The 23680-nt window shown below is 40.5% G+C and overlaps 1 protein-coding gene across 1 annotated transcript in view; it reads left to right on the top strand.

Moving 5' to 3' along the window:
• Map7d2 (MAP7 domain containing 2) overlaps positions 1-23680 on the top strand; it is a 107391-nt gene that overhangs the window by 26215 nt on the left and 57496 nt on the right. The window contains exons 2-3 of the mRNA XM_077106812.1: positions 21199-21276; positions 22381-22544. Of these exons, the coding sequence (XP_076962927.1) occupies positions 21199-21276; positions 22381-22544 (242 nt within the window). The remainder of the gene's footprint in view (positions 1-21198; positions 21277-22380; positions 22545-23680) is intronic.

Here is a 23680-nt window from a genome sequence, read left to right as displayed (position 1 = left end):
GTTTGTTTTATGTAGGGAGGCCTTCTAGAATATCTCAAAGGGCTGGGTCTATATAGCTCAGTGGTAGACTGCTTCTCTAGCATGCATGAGGCCCTGGATTCAATCCCTAACACTACAAAAAAAAAGAAAGAAAGGAGGGAGGGAGGGAGGGAGAGGAGGGGGAGAGAGAGAGAGAGAGAGAGAGAGAGAGAGAGAGAGAGAAGGAAGAAAGGGAAAGAAAGAAAAGAAAGAGAAAGAAGGAAGAAAGAGAAAGAAAGCTGGCGTGGTGGTGCACACCTGTAATTCCAGTGTTGGGAGTTGAGGCTGGAGGATCACAAGTTCAAGGCTAGCCTCAGTAATTTTGTCTCAAAATAAAAAGTAAAAAAGACTGGGGATGCAGCTCAGTGGTACAGCACTCCTGGGTTGAATCTCCAATTTTGAAAGAAAAAAAATAGAGAATCATAGAGTCAGTCACAGAGAGCCTGGAGTTGCTTGATGCAGTGTTCAGACCCCCAGGGGACCAGGGACCAGAGATTAGATGTCTCCCAGAGGCTTTTTCAGTGTTATCTGGGAAACTTTTATTTTCCTAGACCTCAGTTCCCAGTCAATAAAATGGTATTAAAACAATACTTCTTACCAGATGTGGTGGTGTGCACCTGTAGTGCTTGCACTTTGGAGACTGAGGCAGAGGCATCCCTTGAACCCAAGGTTTCAAAACCAGCCTGAGCAACATGGTGAGACCCTGTCTCAAAAAACAAACAAACAAACAAACAAAGCTGGGTATGGTGGCACACTCCTGTAATCCCAGTGGCTCAGGAGGCTGAGACAGGAGGATTGATAGTTCAAAGCCAGCCTCAGCAAAAGCGAGATGCTAAGCAACTCAGTGAGACCCTGTCTCTAAATAAAATACAAAATAGGGCTGGGGATTTGGCTCAGTGGTCGAGTGCACCTGAGTTCAATCCCCAGTACCAAAAAGAAATTCTACTTTATGGGGTTATACTAAGTATCAAATGCAGATATGTGTAAAGAAGGCAGCATGTTGCCTTGCATGGGTCAGACATGTAGTAGCCATTTTAAGCCTGGAAAAGTCTGGTAAGTTTGTTTTGTGGTACTTGAGAATGAGCACTGAGACCAAGCCAGTGAATTTCTTGGTCACAACATTCTTATGATTATTTTGCCCAGAGAGGGCAAACTATGTGATCAAGACACTCCTTTATCCTGTCCACCTGTCTACCTTGTGCCAGACTCCTATTATCACAATATCTTGATTACAGCCAACCTGGAGGTGGCCTCAACAGCTTGCCAATGCAGTTTTCCAGGCAGTCAATGCCTGTTAGTCAGGCTTGGCTGGAGAAGGTTGTGTGAGTAAGGGTGCAGTAGGCTGTCCTGCAGTCCTCCTCCTCTGTTTCAGTGTCCTTTGAATGCCGTCCAGACTTGAACCTGACTGAATGACAACCTGGTAACACACTTTTCTCTGCTTTTGCAGCAGCACATCTCTTCTACTTGTTATTTGAATCAATCCATGTTCCCTTCTACTTTATTTCAGCAGTGTCTCTTTTAGTGTAAAATCCTCAGAAGATATTTCTAAAATGACTTTGACAGTGTCTAAGGACAGGTGCTTAAAAGAAACTCTTGGTCTACTCTGCAAATGTTTATTGAGTACCTAACATGTGCTAAGCCTGTGATGTGTGATAGATCTGACATAGCCGTACCTCTCCAAGAGCTCAGTTTGATAGAGATAACAAGCAAACAAACTTATTCCTCTATTTCTGTTGCAAAGGCAGAAATAACCTTGTTTTATAGGGGAGGAGAGGAGGCAGAGAGCTGTTTATGTTACATAGCTAGTGTGTGGAGCTGTACTTCTCTTTTAGCAGCATGACAGCGCAGGCTTTTGGTTTGGGATCACCCCTTTACTGGCTGGCAACAGGGCATCCACACAGAAGCATGAAAGATTAACGAGGCTATTTACCTAACAGCCATTCTTTCCTTCTTACAAACTTTGATGGGGGTATATAATAATGGGGGCAGGCTGAGTCACTTCAAATCAATCATTTTGGTGGGTCCATTTCCCTTTCCCATGCATTCACTCTCCTGTCCTCCCTGGCAACATATAGTCCAGTAAAGACTAAGGAAACACTTTCTGGAATCAAAGAGAAATGAACATGAAAAGGAAGTCCCATCCTCTTTATTTTGGCTTCTACCTTTTTCATTCTACTTGTAGTTCTTTCCTGTGAGAATTTGACATTGGAGCTGTGGCACCATCTTGTTATCACAAAGGGAAACAAATTAAGGATGGCTGAGTGGAAAAACCAAATGATGGGCTGGAGATATAGCTCAGTTGAAAGAGTGCTTGCCTTGCATGCACAAAGCCCTGAGTTCAATTCCCAGCACCAAAAAATAAAGTAAAATAAAAAACCAAGTGATCTTGGGTCTTTCAGCTTCCAACCACTAAACCAACCTCAAGATTCTTTCCTAAACACCTCTTGATAAATGAGATCACAAATGTCTTATGGTTTAAGCCTGGGCTTCTCTTAGCCTGTGGTCCATGAACCAGCAATATCATCATCACCAAGAAGCTTCTCAGAAATGCAAATTCACAAGGCCCACCCTAGCCCTTGAATTAGAATCTTTGGGTGTTGGACCCAGCACTCTGTGTTTTTACAAGTCCTCAAGGTGACTCTGATGCAAACTCAAGTTTAACAACCACTGGTTAAGCCATTGTTGTTTCAGCCCAGAGTATTTCTAAACTGATCACAATAGGGTCCATAAGAAAGACCTGCCATTTATCAGTTTTCTGTGTCAGGGAAAGGACCAACTATGTACTGTAGCCAAAGGTGCCAGTGGCTGACACTAATGCATTGGTTTAGTAAGTTTGATGATACTCTTTGCAGAGGAGAGGAATCAAACCTGTTTGTGTAGGGTGTTTTTTTTTTTTTTTTTGAGAAAGAGAGAGAGAGAATTTTAATATTTTTTAGTTTTCGGCGGACACAACATCTTTGTATGTGGTGCTGAGGATTGAACCCAGGCCGCACGCATGCCAGGCGAGCACGCTACCACTTGAGCCACATCCCCAGCCCTTGTGTAGGTATTGAATTGTTATTCTCTAACAAAAAGAATTCTTGTATCCATTAAGAAAAGGCTGACAGGAAGACACCAGATTGAAGGGTCTCATAGATAGGCCAAAATGTCTAAGATCTTCTGACAGTCTGTTCTGGACTGAGATCTGCATAAATAATGGTAAACAAGATAAAAGGATGGGGAGCTAGAGTAGCACAGCTGCAATGTTGGGGGGAAAAGTAGGACTGTGGGAACACTTAGAATGCCCCTTCTTGGGATACAGGGATGGAGCAGGAATTGCTTCCTGGAGGAAGTAGCCATTCATCCTCAGTGCTCAGAATATGTGTGTATGGGGTTGGTTGGTTACTCTAGGCAGGAGTCAAAGCATGTGCAAAGACCTGGAATCAAGACAGACCTAGACTTCTTCAAGCAAGAGACAGGAGCTCAGTGTGGCAAGGAGAGCACAACTCCTGGGAAATAGTTCTGTTCAAGCTCTTAGGCCCAAGGGCACATCTGGGAAAACAGGTTGAGATATAGATAAGTTGTTTAAATGACTTATTAATGTGGGTTCTTATTGTCTTAAACAAATAATTTATTTACTGATTTTGATTATGACCTACTAAATAGCTGCTTGGCCGAAGCAGACCCTGTCACATAGACACTGCTTTCATTGTCCTACCCTATCCTTTCCTGTTCCTCTACATTTTGCTCTTAGATAAAATACTGATATATACTCAGTCCTGTGAGCAGGGGCATTTGTTAACTATATGGGACCTTCATCACGCTACCTCATCTCACTAGGCCTCCATTTTCTGTTCTTGTGAAGTAGACTAAGACAGTATTTCCCTTACTTGCCTTATCTATTTTAAGAACCATCTGGGCTGCTTATTGAAAATTCAGTTTTTCTTCCTCCTCCTGAGAGATGCTGAGTCACAGTGTCTGAAAAGTCTTTGAGAATCTGTGTGTATGTATTTGTATCAGGGATTGAACCCAGGGGCACTTAACCACTGAGCCACACCCCTAACCCTTGTTCATTTTTTAATTTTGAGGCAGGGTCTCACTGAGTTAACTTAGGGCCTCGCTAAGTTGCTGAGGCTGGCTTTGAACTTGTGATTCTCCTGCCTTGACCTTCCAAGCCCCTGCGATTAAGGCATGTGCCACCAAGCCAGGCAAGGGAATCTGTATATATTTTTTAGCTATATTGGGGATACCTGTAATTTATATGCATCATATATTTGTAAATATAATTTACATGTTCTGGAATCAGACTTCCTGAGTTTGCATCTCATCTCTGCATGTATCAGTTCTCTGACCTTGAGAAACTTAACTTCTTACTTTCCCCACCTGAATAAAAGACACAGATAATACTTACCCTTAGATTTGTTGGGAAATTTAAATGAGTTTAAACATGTAAAGCTTTTAATACTGGCACAATAGATGCTTGTTCTTATTGTATTGTTTGATCATTATCTAAACTGGCTATTGGTAAAATTTCCCATTCAGCTATTTTTCAAGCTCCTGAAATTCCTTACAACCAAGCATAACTCATCCTCCCCCCAAGTCTCCTGAGCTACTTGTCTGTTTCTGCAAATGGTGCCAACCACTGTTCCCCAGTGGAAGAAAATGGAAAACTCAGTCCCCGAATCAGCTCTCCTCTCTATCTTTTCCATCTCTTGGAGTCACCTGTTTGTGTAGCATCTATCTCTCAGTGCTAAAGTTCATCTTTTCCTTTCCATTCACATTCTCATAAGCTCTTCTCTTAATTATTCATTCATTATGTAACTGAAATGGGGGCCAGGGTTTCCTTAGGATCCATCTGTGGGCTGAGAACTAGCAATAGCTGAGAAGACAAGATAGGGTGCAGGGTAGACTTTAGCAGTGTGAATGGCAGGGCAAGGAAAGGAGAACCAGGCCTACTTCAGGGCTACCCTGTGTTTGAAATGCCTTTATCTTTTACATGTCCTCTATGGACACCTTTCTGCATAAAGTGAAATAGACTGAATAGCTTGTTATTGGCTTGAATGATCACCTGGAAAGAAATACTTAAGATACTGTTTTACCTCATGCCTGCTATTTATTTTTGTTTCTTATATTTGGTGAGCATCTTGGCTATGCATGATATTATACATCTTGTTAAAGATACTTTTATTATTTGTTGATAGACCTTTATTTTATTTACTTATTTATATGTGGTGCTGAGAATCTAACCCAGTGCCTCACACATGCTAGGCAAGCACTCTACCACTGAGCCACAACCCCAGCCCTCCCATCATGCCCTATTCTTTAGCAGAGAACTCCAATTTTAAAATATCAGAAAATCGATGCTATGCTAGATAAAAGCTCTGTGTGCCATATTGATGAGCAAAACCTCAGGTTACCTTGGGAACACAGACATCCTTCCTGTTACTATAAAAAGAGACACAGTAGCTATGGTTGTGAGGTAACCTACATTTTTCCAATTCTTTATGGAAAAACATGCCCAAAGAGAACTGCTGTGTTTTTAATAACTTTGATCAAGTACATAAGACTTCCTTTCTGATCTGATCAAATCAAATAAACTCAGGTTTCAAATGTTTATGGATTCTTTTTTACAGGAATCAAAGCTGTTTCCATCCATTTCTATTCTCCTTTTTGTCCTCAGTGCTCATAGTAAGTGAGCAGGGTATTTGTTGTAAGACACAATATGAATTGTTTCCATCTACAGAGAATATGATTAATATGTTTTGTACGAATGCCCTTTGTACTAATGCCCAGTAGGGCCTATGAAAGCTGCATGAAGGCAGATGAACAGATTTGACCTCCCTGGTGTGATCTGTTGTAGGGGTGGCTTGGCCGAGTAAGCCTCTCTCTCCAAATTAAGTCACAAATTCCCACCATAGTTCACTGCACTGCTTTCCAGGAAATGGGGGTTTGGGGGTGTATGTTCAGAAATTATTGGTGTTAAAATTCTTACTATTAATGTATTTAGCCGTAGTCCTTCCTAGGTGAACAGATTATGCCCAGTGATGCTGTCTAACACCTGTAATAAGTTTATTGATTCTATGTTTTTGAAGAATATTTAAATATGATGAATATTGCCACAAAAGGCTACAGTTTTTAGCAAAGCTACCCAAGTAGGAATCGTGCTTATTCTTTTATAATTGTCTGGCTTTTTTGTTTATTACTATATGGTGATGTGGGATGAACCAAGGTGTGTATACTCTGAAGGACCCGTCCCAGTTGTGACAACTCAAAAATGTCTCCAGACATTACCAAACACTGCGGGACACAATCATCCCTGATTGAGAAACACTGTATTAGAGTATTTTTAAAGGCACTAGTTATTAGTCAGCTGTAATAGAAGTGTGTGTGGTGACCTTTTAGTGTGACATTTTGGCTAATTTAAAATAATGTGGTGAATCCATCAGTTGCTGTGAGGAGTAGCATGCTTAAATAACAACAGCATATTATTGTCCTTTGCTGACAGATTTTGTAGGTGAAAGGAAACCAGGATTTACAAATGCATATATTATCTGTTTTTTTCTTCCTGCCATGTAAAACAAGGAAAAAAAACAGTGATAGCTACATACTTAGGCAAAACCGTAACACTATAGTAAACTGTACAAAAGCACTTTTCTTATCTGTTATTTTTATATGGCAGGGTCCTTTTCTGAGTCACATCCAAAAGAAGTCTATGCATGTCTATAAACCTTGGGATTTGTTCTGTTTTATAGAAGTCTTTCCCAGAAATAAATACTGAGGTTTACAACATTTTGTCTTTGTTTTGTCAGTATCATAATCTATAGTCTTAACTGTTTTTAAAATAAAATTTTGGCTACTGGTAACAATAAGTAGAGCTTTCAGATTATTGTTCTTTTTTTTTTTCCAAAGAGAGCTTTAGTGAGGAAGGTGGGTGGAGGTAAATTTAATCAACAAGCTGCAAGGCTATTTAAAAGGTCAGCTGGACTGCCCTGAATGAAGTTGAGTAGGGGTACAATTTGTGCTCTGCTCCTGTGGTTTGAAACAATTCTATTTGTGCCAAGAAGCTTTTTCTTCAAGTGTCCTTGAAGATTGTCCTCATTTAGGAATTATGTTGTTACTGTCCTAAGGATGCCAGACACATAGGTAAAATAGAACAGGGGTTGCAACTCTCAAAATAATTCTAAGTGTCTCCAAATTGTTTACAAGAACGCCTTTTTTCTAACCTTTTTGCTTTCTTTTCATATTTTTTTTCGAAACTGAGGAATCCTCTTGGAATCAAGGCCAGCTAAACTAAAGCCCCACATGTCAGAACTTCTCCATTTCTAAAGGACCTGAGGCCAAGTCCAGAGACCCAGCCCTTGCACTTTGCCCATGGTAGAAACCTCTGATTGCTTTGCTGTTCATGTTCACTCTGTTATCTGGTGCCAGCCCCACTTGCTTAATTTTGTGTGTGTGGTGATAGTCACCCCTGATAGGATGAATAGCATTCAGATTCTTGTGGCTGAAGATCAGGCACATAATAACAATTCTGTAATGACCAGAAGTGCACAGGGCAAGGGAACATGGAGATGGAAGTGTAGATGTGCAGCCACCACACAGGAAAGAAGGCTAGGAGGATGGACCTCAGTGTGGAGTCACCATGTTGTCTCAGGGAGCCTGAGCTTTGCTGTTTAGGTTTTATTTAAGTAGCAAATCATGCTAATTTTATTTAAAGTATGCTGTGCATATTGGTTTCTTTTGAAATTATACATATTTGTATTTCATTTATTGTAGAAACACAAGGATCCAGGTGAATCCTTCTTCCTAAAGTAGGAGCTAGGGTGGAAGTTAAACTTTCCCATCATAGTTCAGTAGATACTTAATCAATTGAGTTTAATTTTTCTAACTACCTTTAAGCTTGTTAATTTCACCTTCTAAGAGAATTATCAGCTCAGCACATCAAGCTTTTGAATGCAAACTTGTGACCTCTTAAGAAATTGTAGGGGGTTTCCTAGGGGAATTTCGTGGGGTTCTTGGGAAGACAAGTCCCTCTGCCTCTTCACAGAGCCATAGTGAGGATTTGGTTACATGGGAAATCTAGGGTTATTCTTTGTAGCTTTGGGTAGACATGACATATGAAAGGTGGCCAGCTCTGTGTTTTGCCTTTTCTATTTTTGTTGTAGCGTTAAAATAAATATGATGTATTATATATACTACAATGCACAGATTTTTTGTGTACCATCAATGAGTTTTGGCAAATATGTGCACTGCCTTGGCCTAGGCCCCTTTCACGAGCACAGTAGTATTTGAACTGTCAGGGACCCAGCCTTCCAGGCCCAATGCAGAAAGCAGGAATTCTAAGTCCAGTGGGTCTCCTGCTAGTTGCTTAGGGCAAGCTGGAGATATTGTTGATTTGAAAGCAAGGATTAAAGATTATGGAACAATAGGGACTAGTTCTCAGCTGAAGTAGTAAACATGGTGTTGATGAGATGATGATAATGATATTCAGGAACATGAATGGTTTCCAATTGTTTGATATGTCCTAAGCACTTGCATTTACATCCTCATTTAAGGACCATATATATCTAAACTGATGATGATAATGATGATAGCTAATATTTAATATGTGCTAAGAGCTTTACATGTACAGTTGGCCTTCCATATTTGCAGGTTCTACATCTACAGATTCAACCAAATGTGGATTGATACATTTGGAAAAAAAATTGCATCTATACTGAACATGTACAGACTTGTTTCCTTATCATTATTCACTAAACAATACAGCATAATAGCTGTTTATGTAGCATTTACATTGTATTAAGTATTATTTTAAAATATTTTTAGTTGTTTATGGATCTTTATTTTATTCATTTATTTATATGCGGTGCTAAGGATCAAACCCAGTGCCTCACCCATGCTAGGTAAGTGTTCTACCACTGAGCCACAACCCCAGCCCTGTATTAAGTATTGTAAGTAATCTAGAGATTATTTAAAGCATACAGGGGCTGGGGGTGAATCTCAGTGGTGGAAAGTATATGGTAAGATACATGTAGGTTATATGCAAATACCACACCATTTTTATATAAGGTTTTTGAACATCTGCAGATTTTGATATCTACAATATCCCAGAACTAATTGTCTCCATATACTTAGGGATGACTTTATTCTTCATTAAACTTCACGTTATGACACAATATTGTTATCCCTGTTTTAACAAGCGGGGAAAATAGGCTTAGAACATTCCCCAACAATCACCCTGGTATTGCTGGTATTGCACACCAAGCAGGGATTTGACTGAGCCCAAGCACATCCCATTCCTCTTTCTCATCATCCTCCTTTGTGCATCACTGAAAAAATAGCTTCTGAATACCTACATCCCTACATTGGTGCTCCTTCCTTTAGTTGGCATTCCCTCTCATTGAATCAGCCAAACTGGCCTCAAAGCCAAGCTTTCCTATTTAGTAGCTGTATGACTTTGGATAGATTCTTAACCTTTCTGGAGTCTCAATTTCTTTACTTGCAAGAAGGTATCTGCCACCTTTAGGATTATTGTGAATTAAATAGCAATTATAGAGCATAGTACCTGGCAGAAAGTAGTTGTCTAAGAAATATTGTCTTTAGAAAAATTCTAGCCCATGAACGATCTCAAAACTGGGCACAGTTGATTTTATAATTTGGCACATTTTCTTTTGGTTCTGGAGAACTTATTTACTATATTGAGTTGCTGGGGCAGAAGTTCCTAGGATAGCTGAATATGTATGTGTGAATATAATTAGGCAATTTACTGTTGAAATGTTGAACAGCATCATGATATATGCTTTCATAATTAGTATTTGCGAAATGTCATCTCTTTTTTTTTTTTTAAAGAAATTACTTAGCTGGGATTGTGGCTCAGCAGTAGTGCACTTGCCTGGCATGTGTGAGGCACTGGGTTTGATTCTCAGCACCACATATAAATAAATAAATAAAGGTCTATCAACAACTAAAAACAAAAACAAAAAATTAAAAAAAAAGAATTACTGGGCTGGGGATGTGGCTCAAAAGGTATCGCGCTTGCCTGGCATGTATGAGGGATTGGGTTCAATTCTCAGCACCACATAAAAATAAAATAAAAATATTGTGTCCACCTAAAACTAAAAGATAAATATAAAAAAAGAATTACTTATACTGCTAAAGAAAGAATCTCCTTTCTATTGATTCACCAGAAGGGGGGCATATGTGTACATATTCAGACAAAAACAAAAGTAACCAATAGTCTTTGTAGAAGGTGAGAAATCAAGAGTGACTATAATTCAAGTAGAAAGTTTGTGGGATGGTAATTGGTTCTGAGATTTTAAATCAAAACTATTAGGAATATGTGATGCTTTCTGAACAAAAACAGTATACCCTCATGCAACAGTGAAAAAGGTTCTAAGTTCTATCAAATGGTTTTCAGTTTCCACTGGTAAGATTAAAGTTCAGTGAGATTTCACACTTGATTTTTTTCCTGTCATTTTTATATTCACCATTACCCCCATCTATAATTTTTACCTCTTGCTCTTCACTAATCTGAATCTCATCCCACCTCTCTTCCCCCTGGAGAGTAGCAGTCTAGGTGAAATCTCATTGTGTTTAGGGTCAGGAAATGACTAGAGTCTTCAGTTTCATCTGAAATTATGTGGGTCACTTGATTTTTGGAGTCTCCATTTCTTTTTCTTTTTTTTAGAAAATCTTTTTTTACAAGGGTATCGGGGAGGGAGAGGAGGGAAAGGAGAGGTACTGGGGAATGAAATTGATCAAATTATACTGTTTTATTGTGTGCATGTATGAATATATTATAATAAATCAGGCTGTTATGTATAATTATAATGCACCAATAAAAAAGAAAAACAATAAGTACGCTTTGGAACTATTAAAAGAAATTCTTTTTAAAAATATTTTTTTAGTTGTTGATGGATCTTTTTATTATTTTATTACATGTGGTGCTGAGACTTGAACCCAGTGCCTCACACATGCCAGGCAAAGTACTCTGCCATTGAGCCACAACCCCAGTCCCTGGAGTCTTCATTTTATTAATCTGAAAACATAAGCCCCTTAAGAATAAGGGCCACTATGGAAAGTTCTTCACATGCGCCATCCATCACAACAGCTGTTTATCACAACACATTTATATTGGCAAATTTTCAGCACCACCCCTCCTTTTTAATAACACAGTAACAGACTTATTTTTCTTTCACCTTTCCAACATTCATTTTTGCTCCTCAGTTTTATATGTGATTTTTGCATACTCTAATAAATCACATTCATATTTGGAAGCAGATACATCACCTGGATGTTTGGGAATTAAAGGAAATATCATTTAGGAGACCTAGAAGAAGGCCATACTCAAATTTATTTATTTATTTATTTTTTAAATTTAATATTTATTTTTTAGTTTTCGGCGGACACAACATCTTTGTTTGTATGTGGTGCTGAGGATCGAACCCGGGCCGCACGCATGCCAGGCCAGCGTGCTACTGCTTGAGCCACATCCCCAGCCCAATACTCAAATTTAACTGAACTGTGGATTTTATTTATTTGTTTGCTTATTTGTTTATTTGATGGCACTGGAGATTGAACCCAGGACCTTGAATATGCTAGACAAGCACTGTGCCCCTGAACTAATCCACAACTGGACTATGAATTTTAAACCTTGTTGTGAGAACCTTCCTAAGGTGGTTTTTATATTATTTTTTTTTCCATTTTGGTACTAGGGTAGGGATACCTAGTCATTTTTATTTTTTTATTTTAAGGCAGGGTCTCACTAACTTGGTTAGGACCTCTCTAAATTTCTGAGGCTGGCCTTGAACTTGCAATCCTTCTGCCTCAGCCTCCCAAGCCACTGGGATTACAGGCATGCACCACTGTGTCCAGCTTATATTATTTTTTGCAAATTTTTATTGCAATACAATTCAACAACATACCCTTTTTTAAATATTTATTTTTTTGTAGTTGGACACAATACCTTTATTTATTTATGTATTATGTGGTGCTGAGGATCAAACCCAGAGTCTTGCACATGCTAGGCTAGTGCTCTACCGCTGAGCCACAACCCCAGCCCAACAACATACCATTTTAAAACATAAACTTTAGTGTTATTTAGTACATTCATAATGTTGTGCAGCCATCACCACTGTCTAAAACCAGCACATTTGTGTCACCCCAAAGAAACCCTGAACCCATTAGCAGTCTTCCACAACATCTCTCATCCCCTTCGTTCTTTTTTATGGCTAAATAGTATTTCATGGTATGGATTACCCAATCAACAGTTGTTGGCCATTTGGGTTGTTTCTACTTAGTGGTTTTTATAACTTATGACTAATGGTGCTGTGAAAACTCATTGTCAGATTCCTTCTTTTTTGTACATGCCAACATTTTATGGAAGGGTATTCTTCCAGGGAGCTAAGAGTGAGGGGAAAGGAATATAAGCCAGAGAAGGAAGGAGAAGAAATAAAAGATGATACATCATTAAGCAGATCACAACTTTGCAACTAAATACAACTAGTTGCTTGACCCACAGGCCATGTCCAGAGAGGGTGTGAGATGCTTGTGATTTGGGACAGTTCACTTCTAGAAAAAAGGGTGAGAATTTATATAAGTCAAGTTGTCTCTTGTTGGTCAAAATGCATCTCATGGGACCTTAGCTCCTTGTATCAGTCCATTTTTCATTACTAGAATTAAATACCTGAGGCAGGCTACTTTATAAGGAAAAGAGGCTTATGTTGGCTTATGCTTCCGGAGGTACAGGGTCAAGGGGCCACATTGGGTGATGGCTTTCTTGCTGGCAGAGCCCTAAGTAGCAAAGGGCATCACAGAACAGAGGGGGGGGGCATGCTTGTGTCTGTATCTCTCTTCCTCCTCTTATAAAACCATCTGGATTCAATCATTGGGGACTCTACCATAATGAGTTTATCTAATCCTAATCATCTCCTACAGGCCCCACCTCTTAAGTACCATGGTTGAATTAAGTTTCCACACACTTAATACTTCACAATGAAGACTAAATTTTGACACATGAAGGCTTGGGAGGCAGACAAACCATATCCAAACCATAGTACCTCTTTGTCCTCTGGATCATGTTTCCTCACTGCCACAGGGAACCTCTACAAATCAGCTGGTCAGTAGCAAAGTGCCCATATCACTCCATGTCAGTTGGTGCCATTTGTGAGTCTGCTCTGATGGGGGCCATAGTGGGAAGCAGCTTCCAGTGTATGGTGACTGAGGGGACAGCACAACCATCACTAGAACAGTTTTGGCTGAGAAGTGAAGCATGTTAGTGGAGTGCCAGTGTCCCCAGGAAGGGGACACTGGGCAGTATAGGGTATTGTGAAAACTGGCTCCAGGGCAATAGATGCACAGAAAATGCTACTGATTTGCTTGCAGTTGATTGTTGACTGGCCTTCTGGTTCTGCTGTTGTGTAACAGACTGCCCCAAAACTCAGTGGTGTGCAATACCACATTTTTTTTTCTCAGGTTTCTGTGTGTTGCCTGGGCTTAACTGTTTCTTGCTTGGGTCTCAGTCCTGAGATGGCAGTGGTGACTGGGCTGGGCCAGTTGGTAGTGGCTCCAGCTTATCTCAGATAGGCACTTCCCATAAGACATGTGGCTTGACTTTCTCACAGTTTGGTGGCAGCAGAGCGATGTGTGTTCCAAGATGGTGAGTCCTCAGAGCTAGTGTTCTTAGACAGTTCTGTCACCCCCTTGTAAATATGGGAAATTGAAGCTTCAAAAGTTTCAGTTAAGAGGGTTGGGTCATACAGAAGCCATGGGAATCATCATCCTTTTTCTGGTGCTGTCACAAGGACTGTAGGAAATAAAGAAACATGTCTTTCTTTTTTCTTTTTTAGGTACTGGAGATGGAACCCAGGGCCTTTTGTATGCTAAGCAAGCAGTCTGCTACTAACCTACCATTCCCTTATTTTATTTTATTTTTATTTTGAAATAGAATCACCATAAGTGCTGTGGCTGGCCTTAAACTGAATTCTTCTGCCACAGACTCCCAGGTAGTTGGGATTATAGGTATATGCTACCACACCTGGCTCCAGGAAACCTTTCTTAATACTTATCCTGGGTCTGCCACACAGTAGGTGCTCAGTATATGTCACTGCACCCCCTTTATGAACTAAAGAGAGCATTTATCAAGTACAAAATACTGTATAAGACCCTTTGAGGGCTTTAAGAAGAAATAGGATTCAGGTCCTGCCCTTAAGAAGCTTACATTCTGGTGGAGGTTGTGGCTCAGTGGCAGAGTGCTTAGCTAGCATGTGTGAGGCACTGGGTTCGATTCTCAACACCACATAGAAATAAATAAAGGTCCATCGACAACTAAGCTGCTTCTAACTGGGTTGTAACTCAGTGGTAGAGTGAATGCCTAGCTTGCATAAGGCACTGGGTTCAACCCCCAGAACCACAGAATTAAAGGTGCTTATATCCTGGTTGGTAGATTAGAAAGGGAGGAGTGGTGAGAGGGAGCCTATGGAGGTAGAGCGTCCTGTGCTTGAGGACCTCAAAGGAGAGAGGGAAGGACCCCAATGTGAAATAAAGAGGAAAAGTGCTGTGAGAGAGTGCTGATAGAATTTATAGGAAAGATTCGTGTGTGTGTGTGTGTGTGTGTGTGTGTGTGTGTGTTTTGGACCATGGGGAGCAGTGGGGAAAGTTGTGTGTCTTTCTTTACCTCCTTCCACAACTCTAGTAGGATAATGGGTACAATGATGGCTAAAAATGTTGTGTTTTTTTAAATATTACTTTAGTTGTTGATAGACCTTTATTTATTTATATGTGGTGCTGAGAACTGAACCCAGTGCCTCACACATGCCCAGCAAGTGCACTACCACTGAGCCCCAGCCCCAGCCCTCTTGTTTGTATAGACACTGCTGGTAGAGGTTTTATTTCTTTGTTTTGCTTTACAAATTGGGAAATTTTCATCAATAGGATATAATGTTCGTGGTCTATTCATTCAGCAACATTGAGTGCCTACCAATGTTGGGGATTCAGACATAAGACAAGAGTTTAAGTCCAGTAAACAGACCCAGATAATAGTATGTAAGAGCAAATATGAATGCTGGAGGTGGGCAGGTCATTCCTTTGGAATCATTCCTTTGGAATGATTTGGAATGATTTGGAAAGATCATTCCTTTGGAAGACATATTTGGGGGCTCACTCCTCTGGGCTCTGGACATACAGAGGGGAGCCACAGGCAGGGCCTTGCCCTCAGATTCAGCAGAGAGCTCTAGACCAATGGCATTAATAAGCTATAGGCCCTAGATCAGTGGCATTAGACTCACTGAGACCTTGTTAGAAAAGCAGACTCTTGTCTCACCCTTGATCTGCTCCATCAGAAACTTGGGGTGGAGATAGGTGTATGATGTTCAGCAGTCTGTTTTCACAGCCTTTCGGGTGGCTCTGATGCATGTTCCAGTGTGGGGAGCAGTTGGCTTGGATAGTTCTTAGGTCTGGCTGCACATGAGTATTTTATGGGAAACTTTTAAAGCACCAAGGCTTATGCCACACTTGATTATGACTGGACCAGAATCTGAAAGGGGATCCAAGCATGTATGCATGTGTGTATATGAATGTATGACACAGACAGAGAAATGTTCTATATCTTGCCTATATCAATATCAACACGCTGGTTTTGATATTGCACTACCGTTTTGCAGGGTATTACCACTGTATAGGGTATATGGTGTCTGTGATATTTCTTATAACTACATGTGAATCAACAATGACAGTGTAATCACAATCACCTGGGGAGCTTTTGCAGTATAAAGCCAAAGTTGAAGAAGTGGTCTTATCTCCTTTAAGATCATCATAGTACTAACTGAAATCATCACGAGGTAGGAAAGAGTCCGCTCCCATGAGGCCACAGAGAACAAGGTACCAGGCTACTCCTGAAGTAGTCAGGGCTCCCTAGAGATACTGAGTTGCTGTCATTGGACTATCTGTTGGATGAGCTCTTTGCTCTGGTTTCCTTTCTTTTTTTTTTTTTCTTGGACATTGCAATTGCACAGATGTGAGTGTGATTGGGGAGGTTGTTTTAAAATTGATGCAATTAATTTTTAAAAGTCAAACACAGCTGGTTCTCCTTAAAACGGTATTTCAGTAATGGTTCTTACCAGTACCATGAATAATTGACTAATATGAGCTCATTAATATTCTAATAGTAGAGTGCTTCAGGCTAATAAAATTCATTTTTAAATTAGTTTTTTTCAATGTGTTGCTGCAGCCCACGGATAATGGGAAGTTATGCTAAGGAAGGGCAAATCAGTGAAGTATGAGATTTTATGCTGTTTTTTTTAAATATAAAATAGTTGTTTAGCTGCTCAGTATTCCTGTTTTTAATTTCCTATGATAGAATTAAATGGAGAAAAAGGCCTCTATTTCAGAGGTACACATTTACCTGAAGACTGTTGCTCTGGGAAGCATTATTGCATCAAGAGTGGGGTAGGGATGGTCCTGATGTGAGCACCCTCATTCTTCTTCTAGGTAGGGTTCCTCAGCCAAAGTGTCCCCTGAACTCTGTTTGTTTTGGGTCCCTCCCAGGGCTTCACATTTGTGCCAGGGTTTTTTTTGGGGGGGGTTCTTTTTTATAATTAATTTTTTTTTTTTTTAAGTTTTGAGGTCATTGTTGATTCACCTCTAGTTATAAGAAATGTCACAGAGATCCTGTGTAATTTATACGTAATTTCCTCAATGGTAATGCCCTGCAAAACTATAGTGCAGTATCACAACCAGGGTATTGACATTGATATAGGCAAGATATTTCCATCACCAGTGGGACCCCTCATGATGCTCTTTATAGCTGCCCACTTCCTCTTGCCCCTACCTGCTCAATCCCTGATGAGCGTGGCTCTGTTTTCCATCTGTTCTCATGGGATTCAAGTATAAAATTAAGTCCTGTTTTGTTTTTTTTTTAAAGAAACAACCTGTGGGTGTAGTTCAGGGGTAGCATACTTGCCTAGCACGTGTGAGACCATAAGTTCCATCCCCAGCTCCAAACACACACAAAAAAAAGACACGTACACACACACACAATAAATGAACATGTGCAAGGCACATGGGATAGAGGACTATTGGGTAGGAAAATTTAAATTTGAGGATTTCAGGCCATACATAAAGGCTTCCTTGTGGAATTGAATTCAGCATTAACTTTTGGGTGTATTGTGTCTTCAGAAGTCATCTCTGGTATTAGTGTTCATGATAGTCTTTTGGGATTCCTGTAATTTACATTTGGCTATGCTTTGATAGTGGTAATAATTGATGAAGTCCATGGCCTTCTGGTTTGTGCCTTAGGATGAATCTAGGGCCCTCTTGACATCCTCTGGAGGGTCACTGATAGTTTGAGGGTGAAAACTGGGGATGCAAGTTAATTATTTGATTCATCTTTGAAAGGATGTTCTCAGAGTGTTTGCTTGATACTCTGCAAACAGAAGAGACAGATGTTGGGTGGAGGAAAGGAGCAGGCCCACCTCAGCCAGCAAAACCCAACCCTGATTGAATTCAGATCTTCCTTTTTCATATTTGCCTCAGAGCATCTAAATGTGAAAGGAGAGAATCAAAAAATGAGCTTCCATGCTTTTCCTTTAGCACTGCATTACGGTAGCTACCAGCTACATGTAGCTATTGAATGCCTGAAATATACCCAGCATGACTGAGGACTTGGACTCATATTTAGTTTTTATTTTTATTTATTTATTTATTATTTTTTTAAAAATATTTTATTTTTTAGTCATAGGTGGATACAATATCTTTATTTTATATTTATGTGGTGTTGAGGATTGAACCAAGTGCCTCATGCATGCTAGGCGAGCGCGCTACCTCTGAGCCACAACCCCAGCTCCTATTTTTATTTTTTTAAACATTTATTTTTTAGGGCTGGGGATGTGGCTCAAGTGGTAGCGCACTCGCCTGGCATGCATGCGGCCCAGGTTTGATCCTCAGCACCACATACAAACAAAGATGTTGTGTCCACCGATAACTAAAAAATAAATATTAAAATTTTCTCTCTCTCTCTCTCTCTCTTTAAAAAAATTATTTTTTAGTTGTAGGTGGACACAGTACCTTTATTTTATTTTTATGTGGTGCCGAGGATCAAACCCAGTGCCTCATGTATGCCAGGCAAGCGCTGTACCTCTGAGCCACAACCCCAGCCCTCATATTTACTTTTATTTTAAATTTAAACAGCCATGTGTGACATGTGGATGACAAATGGACAGCACAGAGATTCTAAGTTGCCTATGTTGGGTTGTTTGAGTCACTCTACCCACTTTAGTGGAGCAAAGCTGATTTGCTTGACATGAGCAAGGACAAGCCTACAACTGTCCCCATGGTCCTCAGGCTATCCCAGTTTCCCACCCATCATCAGCCTCTACAATATTGCTGAGCAAACATTTCCAAATAATCAGATTGAGGAAGAAGCAAATAATTAGCCTGCCTGTCCATTCACTGCATCTGTGCCTAGCTGTGCCCGTGCTTGGCTCTTAAAACTGCCTTTTTCATGCTTCTCTAATGAGTTAGACTCAAATTCTGCTCTTAAGGTTTTCAAGCTCATTCTTGGGACCAGGATAATATTTGTTTCCTGTGTGACCCAGTGATGCACCTCAAAAAAAGAAGTGTGGTTCTTGGAGTCAGGTTCTTGCTTTGGTGTCTGGCTTCTCTACTTCTGATGGTGCTACCTAGGACAAATTAGTTAACCTCTCTGTGCTTCTGTTTCTTCCCCAATAAGATGAGGATCTTAAATAGTACCTCTGTCACCAGAGCGTGGTTGGGCCCAGTAAATTCAGGCAGTGCACTTGGTCCATAATAACTGTTATATTGTCACCTCCTTTTATGATAACACTACTGATATGACTTGAAGATGTGATTCTTACAGGTACCCACAAGGGGGCAGCCTAAAACCATGCATATCTATGGAACATTTGGTCCTTTTTCTTCTCCATTTTTCTTTCTTTTTGGCCTGCTTGAAGAACACTTTCATTAGAGATAGGGCAGGCCCAATATCAAGAAGGTGGTGTGGGCAGTATGGAGCAAGGTTCAGGTTCTAGTTGGGTAGGGAGGTTGATTTGGGTGCTAAAGGAAACATCTGTCCGCACATTCTAGGCTTTTTTTTTGTAGCTTTTTACATAAATTCTTAATGAAATTCTTGATGTAGGAACTAGAATCTGAAAGTGTTTAGAGAAAAGAAAAACTTGACTTTATCTCTCTGCCCTTGACTTCATGCCTGTCTTTGGAGCATTGCATGTGCACCTTGGAGCCACCAGGTAGTGAGGAGAACAAGTTATAGAAGAGAGATCTCTGTAGGGAAGGAGGATGAAACTAGGACTTCACAAACTGTGGGAGCATGGGGCATCATGGGTCTTGGGAATGGTGGGGTCTTGAAAGTTGGTGTGGTTTAAACAGGTGGGAGTGGGAGAAGGAATGGTATAAGCCAGAAGGTAGTCCCGAGGTCAAGTTAGGAAAAGAGAGTCATATTGGGTGTGTGTGTGTGGGGGGGGGGGCTGGAATGGTTTTTTGTTTTTTTTTTTAAAGAGAGTGTGAGAGGGAGAGAGAGAGAGAATTTTTTTTAATATTTATTCTTTAGTTATCGGCGGACACAGCATCCTTGTTTGTATGTGGTGCTGAGAATCGAACCCGGGCCGCACGCATGCCAGGCGAGCGCGCTACTGCTTGAGCCACATCCCCAGCCCCTGGAATGGTTTGAGATGTGAGATGTTGGGCCTTTAAATTTGTAATGGTCATAATGTTGGGAACTTCATAATTAAGAATTGACTAAGAACAAACATGGAGAATAGCACTTTAAGTCCAGGGTTGATTTTCTAGTACTTCTCTCTTAAATTTTAGTATCCCCAGTACTTATAAAATTAAACTAAATTTTAAAACTAGACCTACAGCCTGCAAAATTAGACTCATACAGGGAATTGTGACAACCCAGTGTTAGCTATGTTATTCACCATCTGTATTTCCACTGCCTCCACAGCAGGCCAAGCTTCCAGTCCCCCCTTCTGGATATCAAATAGCAAGAGCCTCCCTGGAAAGAGCTGAGGTTGCTATGGCAGCAAAGCATAGTGTGAAGTCAGTTGGTACTCCCAGAGAAGAAGGCCCAGGCACTGGGAATGGGAATGTGGTAACATTAGCACTAAAGCCAATTTCTCCAGAATGATAGGCTTCAACATTATGTAGCAAATACTCATGAATAACCAATTGTAACAGAATGCAATTATTTCTAATTTCAAAACAGTCATGAAGATCCATTTACTCTTTAATTTAGAAAGCTTCTTAGGAGCCAGGCACGGTGGAGTGCATGCCTATAATCCCAGCAGCTCAGGAGGCTGAGACAGGAATAGCCAGCTTCAGCACTTAGCAAGGCCCTAAGCAATTTAGTGAGACCGTGTCTCAAAATAAAAAGGGATAGGGATGTGGTTTAGTAGTTAAGCACCCCTGGGTTTGATCTCCAGTTACCTCCTCCCCACCCCCTCCCCCCAAAAAAGAAAAAAGAATAAAAGCTCCTTAGGGTCCTGTAGGGGATGGGTAGAGATGTAGAACTCTAAGGATATTTCCTGGAATTGGGGGGGGGGTTCACTGTCTTTTGTTCCATTTTATTTGTTGTAGATATTTGAATGACAACAGGAATATCCCATTATTTTCCTTTCTTCTTTGTGATTCTTAGATACTAAGATTGACATCAGAGCAAATTTGGCAGAATTGAAATTGAACATGAGAGTTACAGTGCTCTCCTGAGAAACACTCTTGTGTCCCTTACCAGTTGGCTCTTTCCAGAAAATAAAATGTTCATATCTATGTAATAATTGGTATCCAAAGTCTTGTACATTTTTATGCTTCTCCTCTCCCCCTCAGGTTTGGTAACAAGGCTGGGAGAGGTTTGGTGAGCATCTCTGCATGGTCTCTCTGATCTGTCTGTCATTTACTACACTTTCAGACCCTTCCAGGGTCAGACCTGGGAACAAAGGATTAGGGAAAGGGTTCTGTCCTCCCATGCTGGTGTTGGAACCACTATAGCATGGCTTGGCAGGTACCCATGGAAGCCATAGCTACTGCTCTACAGCTGTTGGGGATTGGTTGTATATGTGCATGGGGGGCGTGATAGATGTTCTGCTTCAAATGAAGAAGCAACAGTGGATGATGTGTGTGCAGCCAGACCCAAGGTGTGTGTCCATAGGGAAAATCATCATGTTTTCTCTTTTACAGGTATGGATGGATTTTTAAAATCAGATGAGAGACAAAGACTAGCCAAAGAGAGAAGAGAAGAAAGAGAAAAATGTCTGGGTAAGTTGTACACTTTGACTGGTTAGGTCCAAGGAAGTGGAGAGGTGATGAGGGCCTTTTCTAAAGGTCCTGGGAAATCTACAAATGAATGCAAAGAGAGCTAGGACAATTGCTAGGAGTGGATCCACATGGAGACTGGTATGTTCATAAACATTGCATAATTTTCCAAACAGTTCATTTAGTCACTCACTTAGGAATCATTAAACCTCTTCTGTGTCCTAAGCACTGTGCTTGGGGCTATGGGCATGAAGGCAAAAAAAGAGAACTCTGAGCAAGTCATTATGTCCTCAGGCATTCATTGTATGCATTCACTCAGCTTCTTTTCTGAACATCTAGAAGAGTCATCCTCAGGAAAACTAAGATATTGGCACTTAAATCATTTTCTATGTTACATTAGGGTGCCTTGATTGAGAAAGTCTGTCTTGTGTGCTATAGACAGATAAGTACAGGGTGTTCTCCACAGGGTGCTGTGAAGTAGGTAGATGATGATTTCCCCATTCAATTGAGACAAAAGAGGAGCTTTTGGGTTCTTGCTTGGCTTCTTCCTGGACAGTTCAGGCATTGCCTACTTTGAGGAACCATTCCATGGTTTGACCAGGTGAAGTTAAGGGTCCTTAGTTTCTCAGAGGGAAAGCCAATCTTTTCCATGTGTTTTAACCCTTTGCCCAGCTCAGCATCTGCTTGCTACATGAACAGTTAAACGTGAGTGAATGCACTCTTACAGCTATCACGTTTCAAGCTAGTGTACAGTTTAGCCATTGTGCATAAGTTTGACTTAGTGATAGCAATAATAGTTAGCTCCCATGTGTTGGGGCATTACTGTGTACTTTATGTGCATTATCTCATTTAGTTGTCACCATATTGTGATGTTGCATACATGACTAACTATAATCTCCACTTCACAGAAGAGGAGAAGGAGGCACAAACAGTTAACATGCCCAGGATTACCCAGCTAGTGATGGAGGTCTGGGGAACTTTAGTCTCATCACTGCATCCTAGGATCCCACTAGACTGTTTTGCTGTTCACTCTTGTTTCTGTGTTATTATTCTTAATTCATGCCACATGGGGTGCTCTAGAAATGACCTTCTGCTTTCCTTCACCAGCTGCCCGGGAGCAGCAGATCATGGAGAAACAGAAAAGAGCTAAGCTCCAGTATGAAAAGCAAATTGAGGAGCGATGGCGGAAACTGGAAGAGCAGCGACAACGGGAGGATCAAAAGAGGGCTGCTGTGGAAGAGAAGAGGAAGCAGAAGCTCCGAGAGGAGGAGGTAAAGCCCCAGGAGTCCCTCATCCCAACCATCTTGGCAGCTCACACAGAGTGTAGTGCTGAGAGCACCTGGACATCCTACCCAGCTCTGGGGTACAAGAGAGACTTGATCCTGTATCTTCTCCCAGTGGCTCACCATATGCTCTTTGAGCATGATGACACAGTGATCCAGTGGAAGAAGCTCTGGCATAGTAAACAGACTTATCTATTCAGTTCAGATTCCACTTTGCTATATGACTTTGGGCACGTGGTTGGTGTCTCTGGGCCTTGATTTGCTTGTCTCTGCATTGAGAAGGTTGGATTTGGTGGTCTCCCAAGAGCTGTTCCAGGCATAACCTTTTCTGACTCTAAGTTAAGGCTCACAGAGGATTGTGGTTAGGGTAATACAGTCTGGAGGGTTGTCTGTGTTTCTAGGGCAGATATGAGGCCAGAGTGTAAGCTGTGAGGGTCAAGAACAAAATGATCCTGTGATTCACTGCTGGAAAATTAGTTTACCCTCAAATACAAAGATACTAATGTATTTAAATTTTACTGTAGTTCCTGCTTTAATCATTCTTTCTTTCCAGTTACCTTTTAAAAAAGAAATATAATGCAGTTACCCCTACAGAGTCCTTTATTTCTAAACTGAAATGGATTTAGAAAGCATATTTGGGTAATAGATTTTCTTAAGAAGAATATATTAAGGATGTAATCATAGCCTTGTATCAGGTGATGGTCATTTTTTATTCATAAGGTATAATGATATCTTAGTATGAACAATATAGCAATTTGTTAATCTCCAAAACTGTAGGATGCAAAGACTTTCGTATAAATTTAGTATTTTTTAAAAAAATCTCTGAGTGGTTGTTTTCTACTATATATATATTTACTACTTCCTCTTTTTTTAACTTAAAAATCACATATGAACATGAATACAAACACACAATTAGATCTATCTTTACCTACAAAGCACCCAGTTCCTTTGTTCTTCTTAGCAAATAAAGATCTAAGCAATGCTCTTAGTCATGGTTCACCATTGTTGACTGCTGTCTAATTGTTGTAGTTTCATCTACTCAGCTCTACCACTAAGCATCTGGTGGCCAAGGGCCTTCTAATTCTGTATCCTCAGCTCCAAACAAAAATGGTTACAAGAATTAA

Source organism: Callospermophilus lateralis, chromosome X, assembly GCF_048772815.1.
Source record: "Callospermophilus lateralis isolate mCalLat2 chromosome X, mCalLat2.hap1, whole genome shotgun sequence".
In the NCBI taxonomy this organism is placed as follows: domain Eukaryota; kingdom Metazoa; phylum Chordata; class Mammalia; order Rodentia; family Sciuridae; genus Callospermophilus; species Callospermophilus lateralis.
This window is presented reverse-complemented; position numbering and strand designations above follow the sequence as displayed.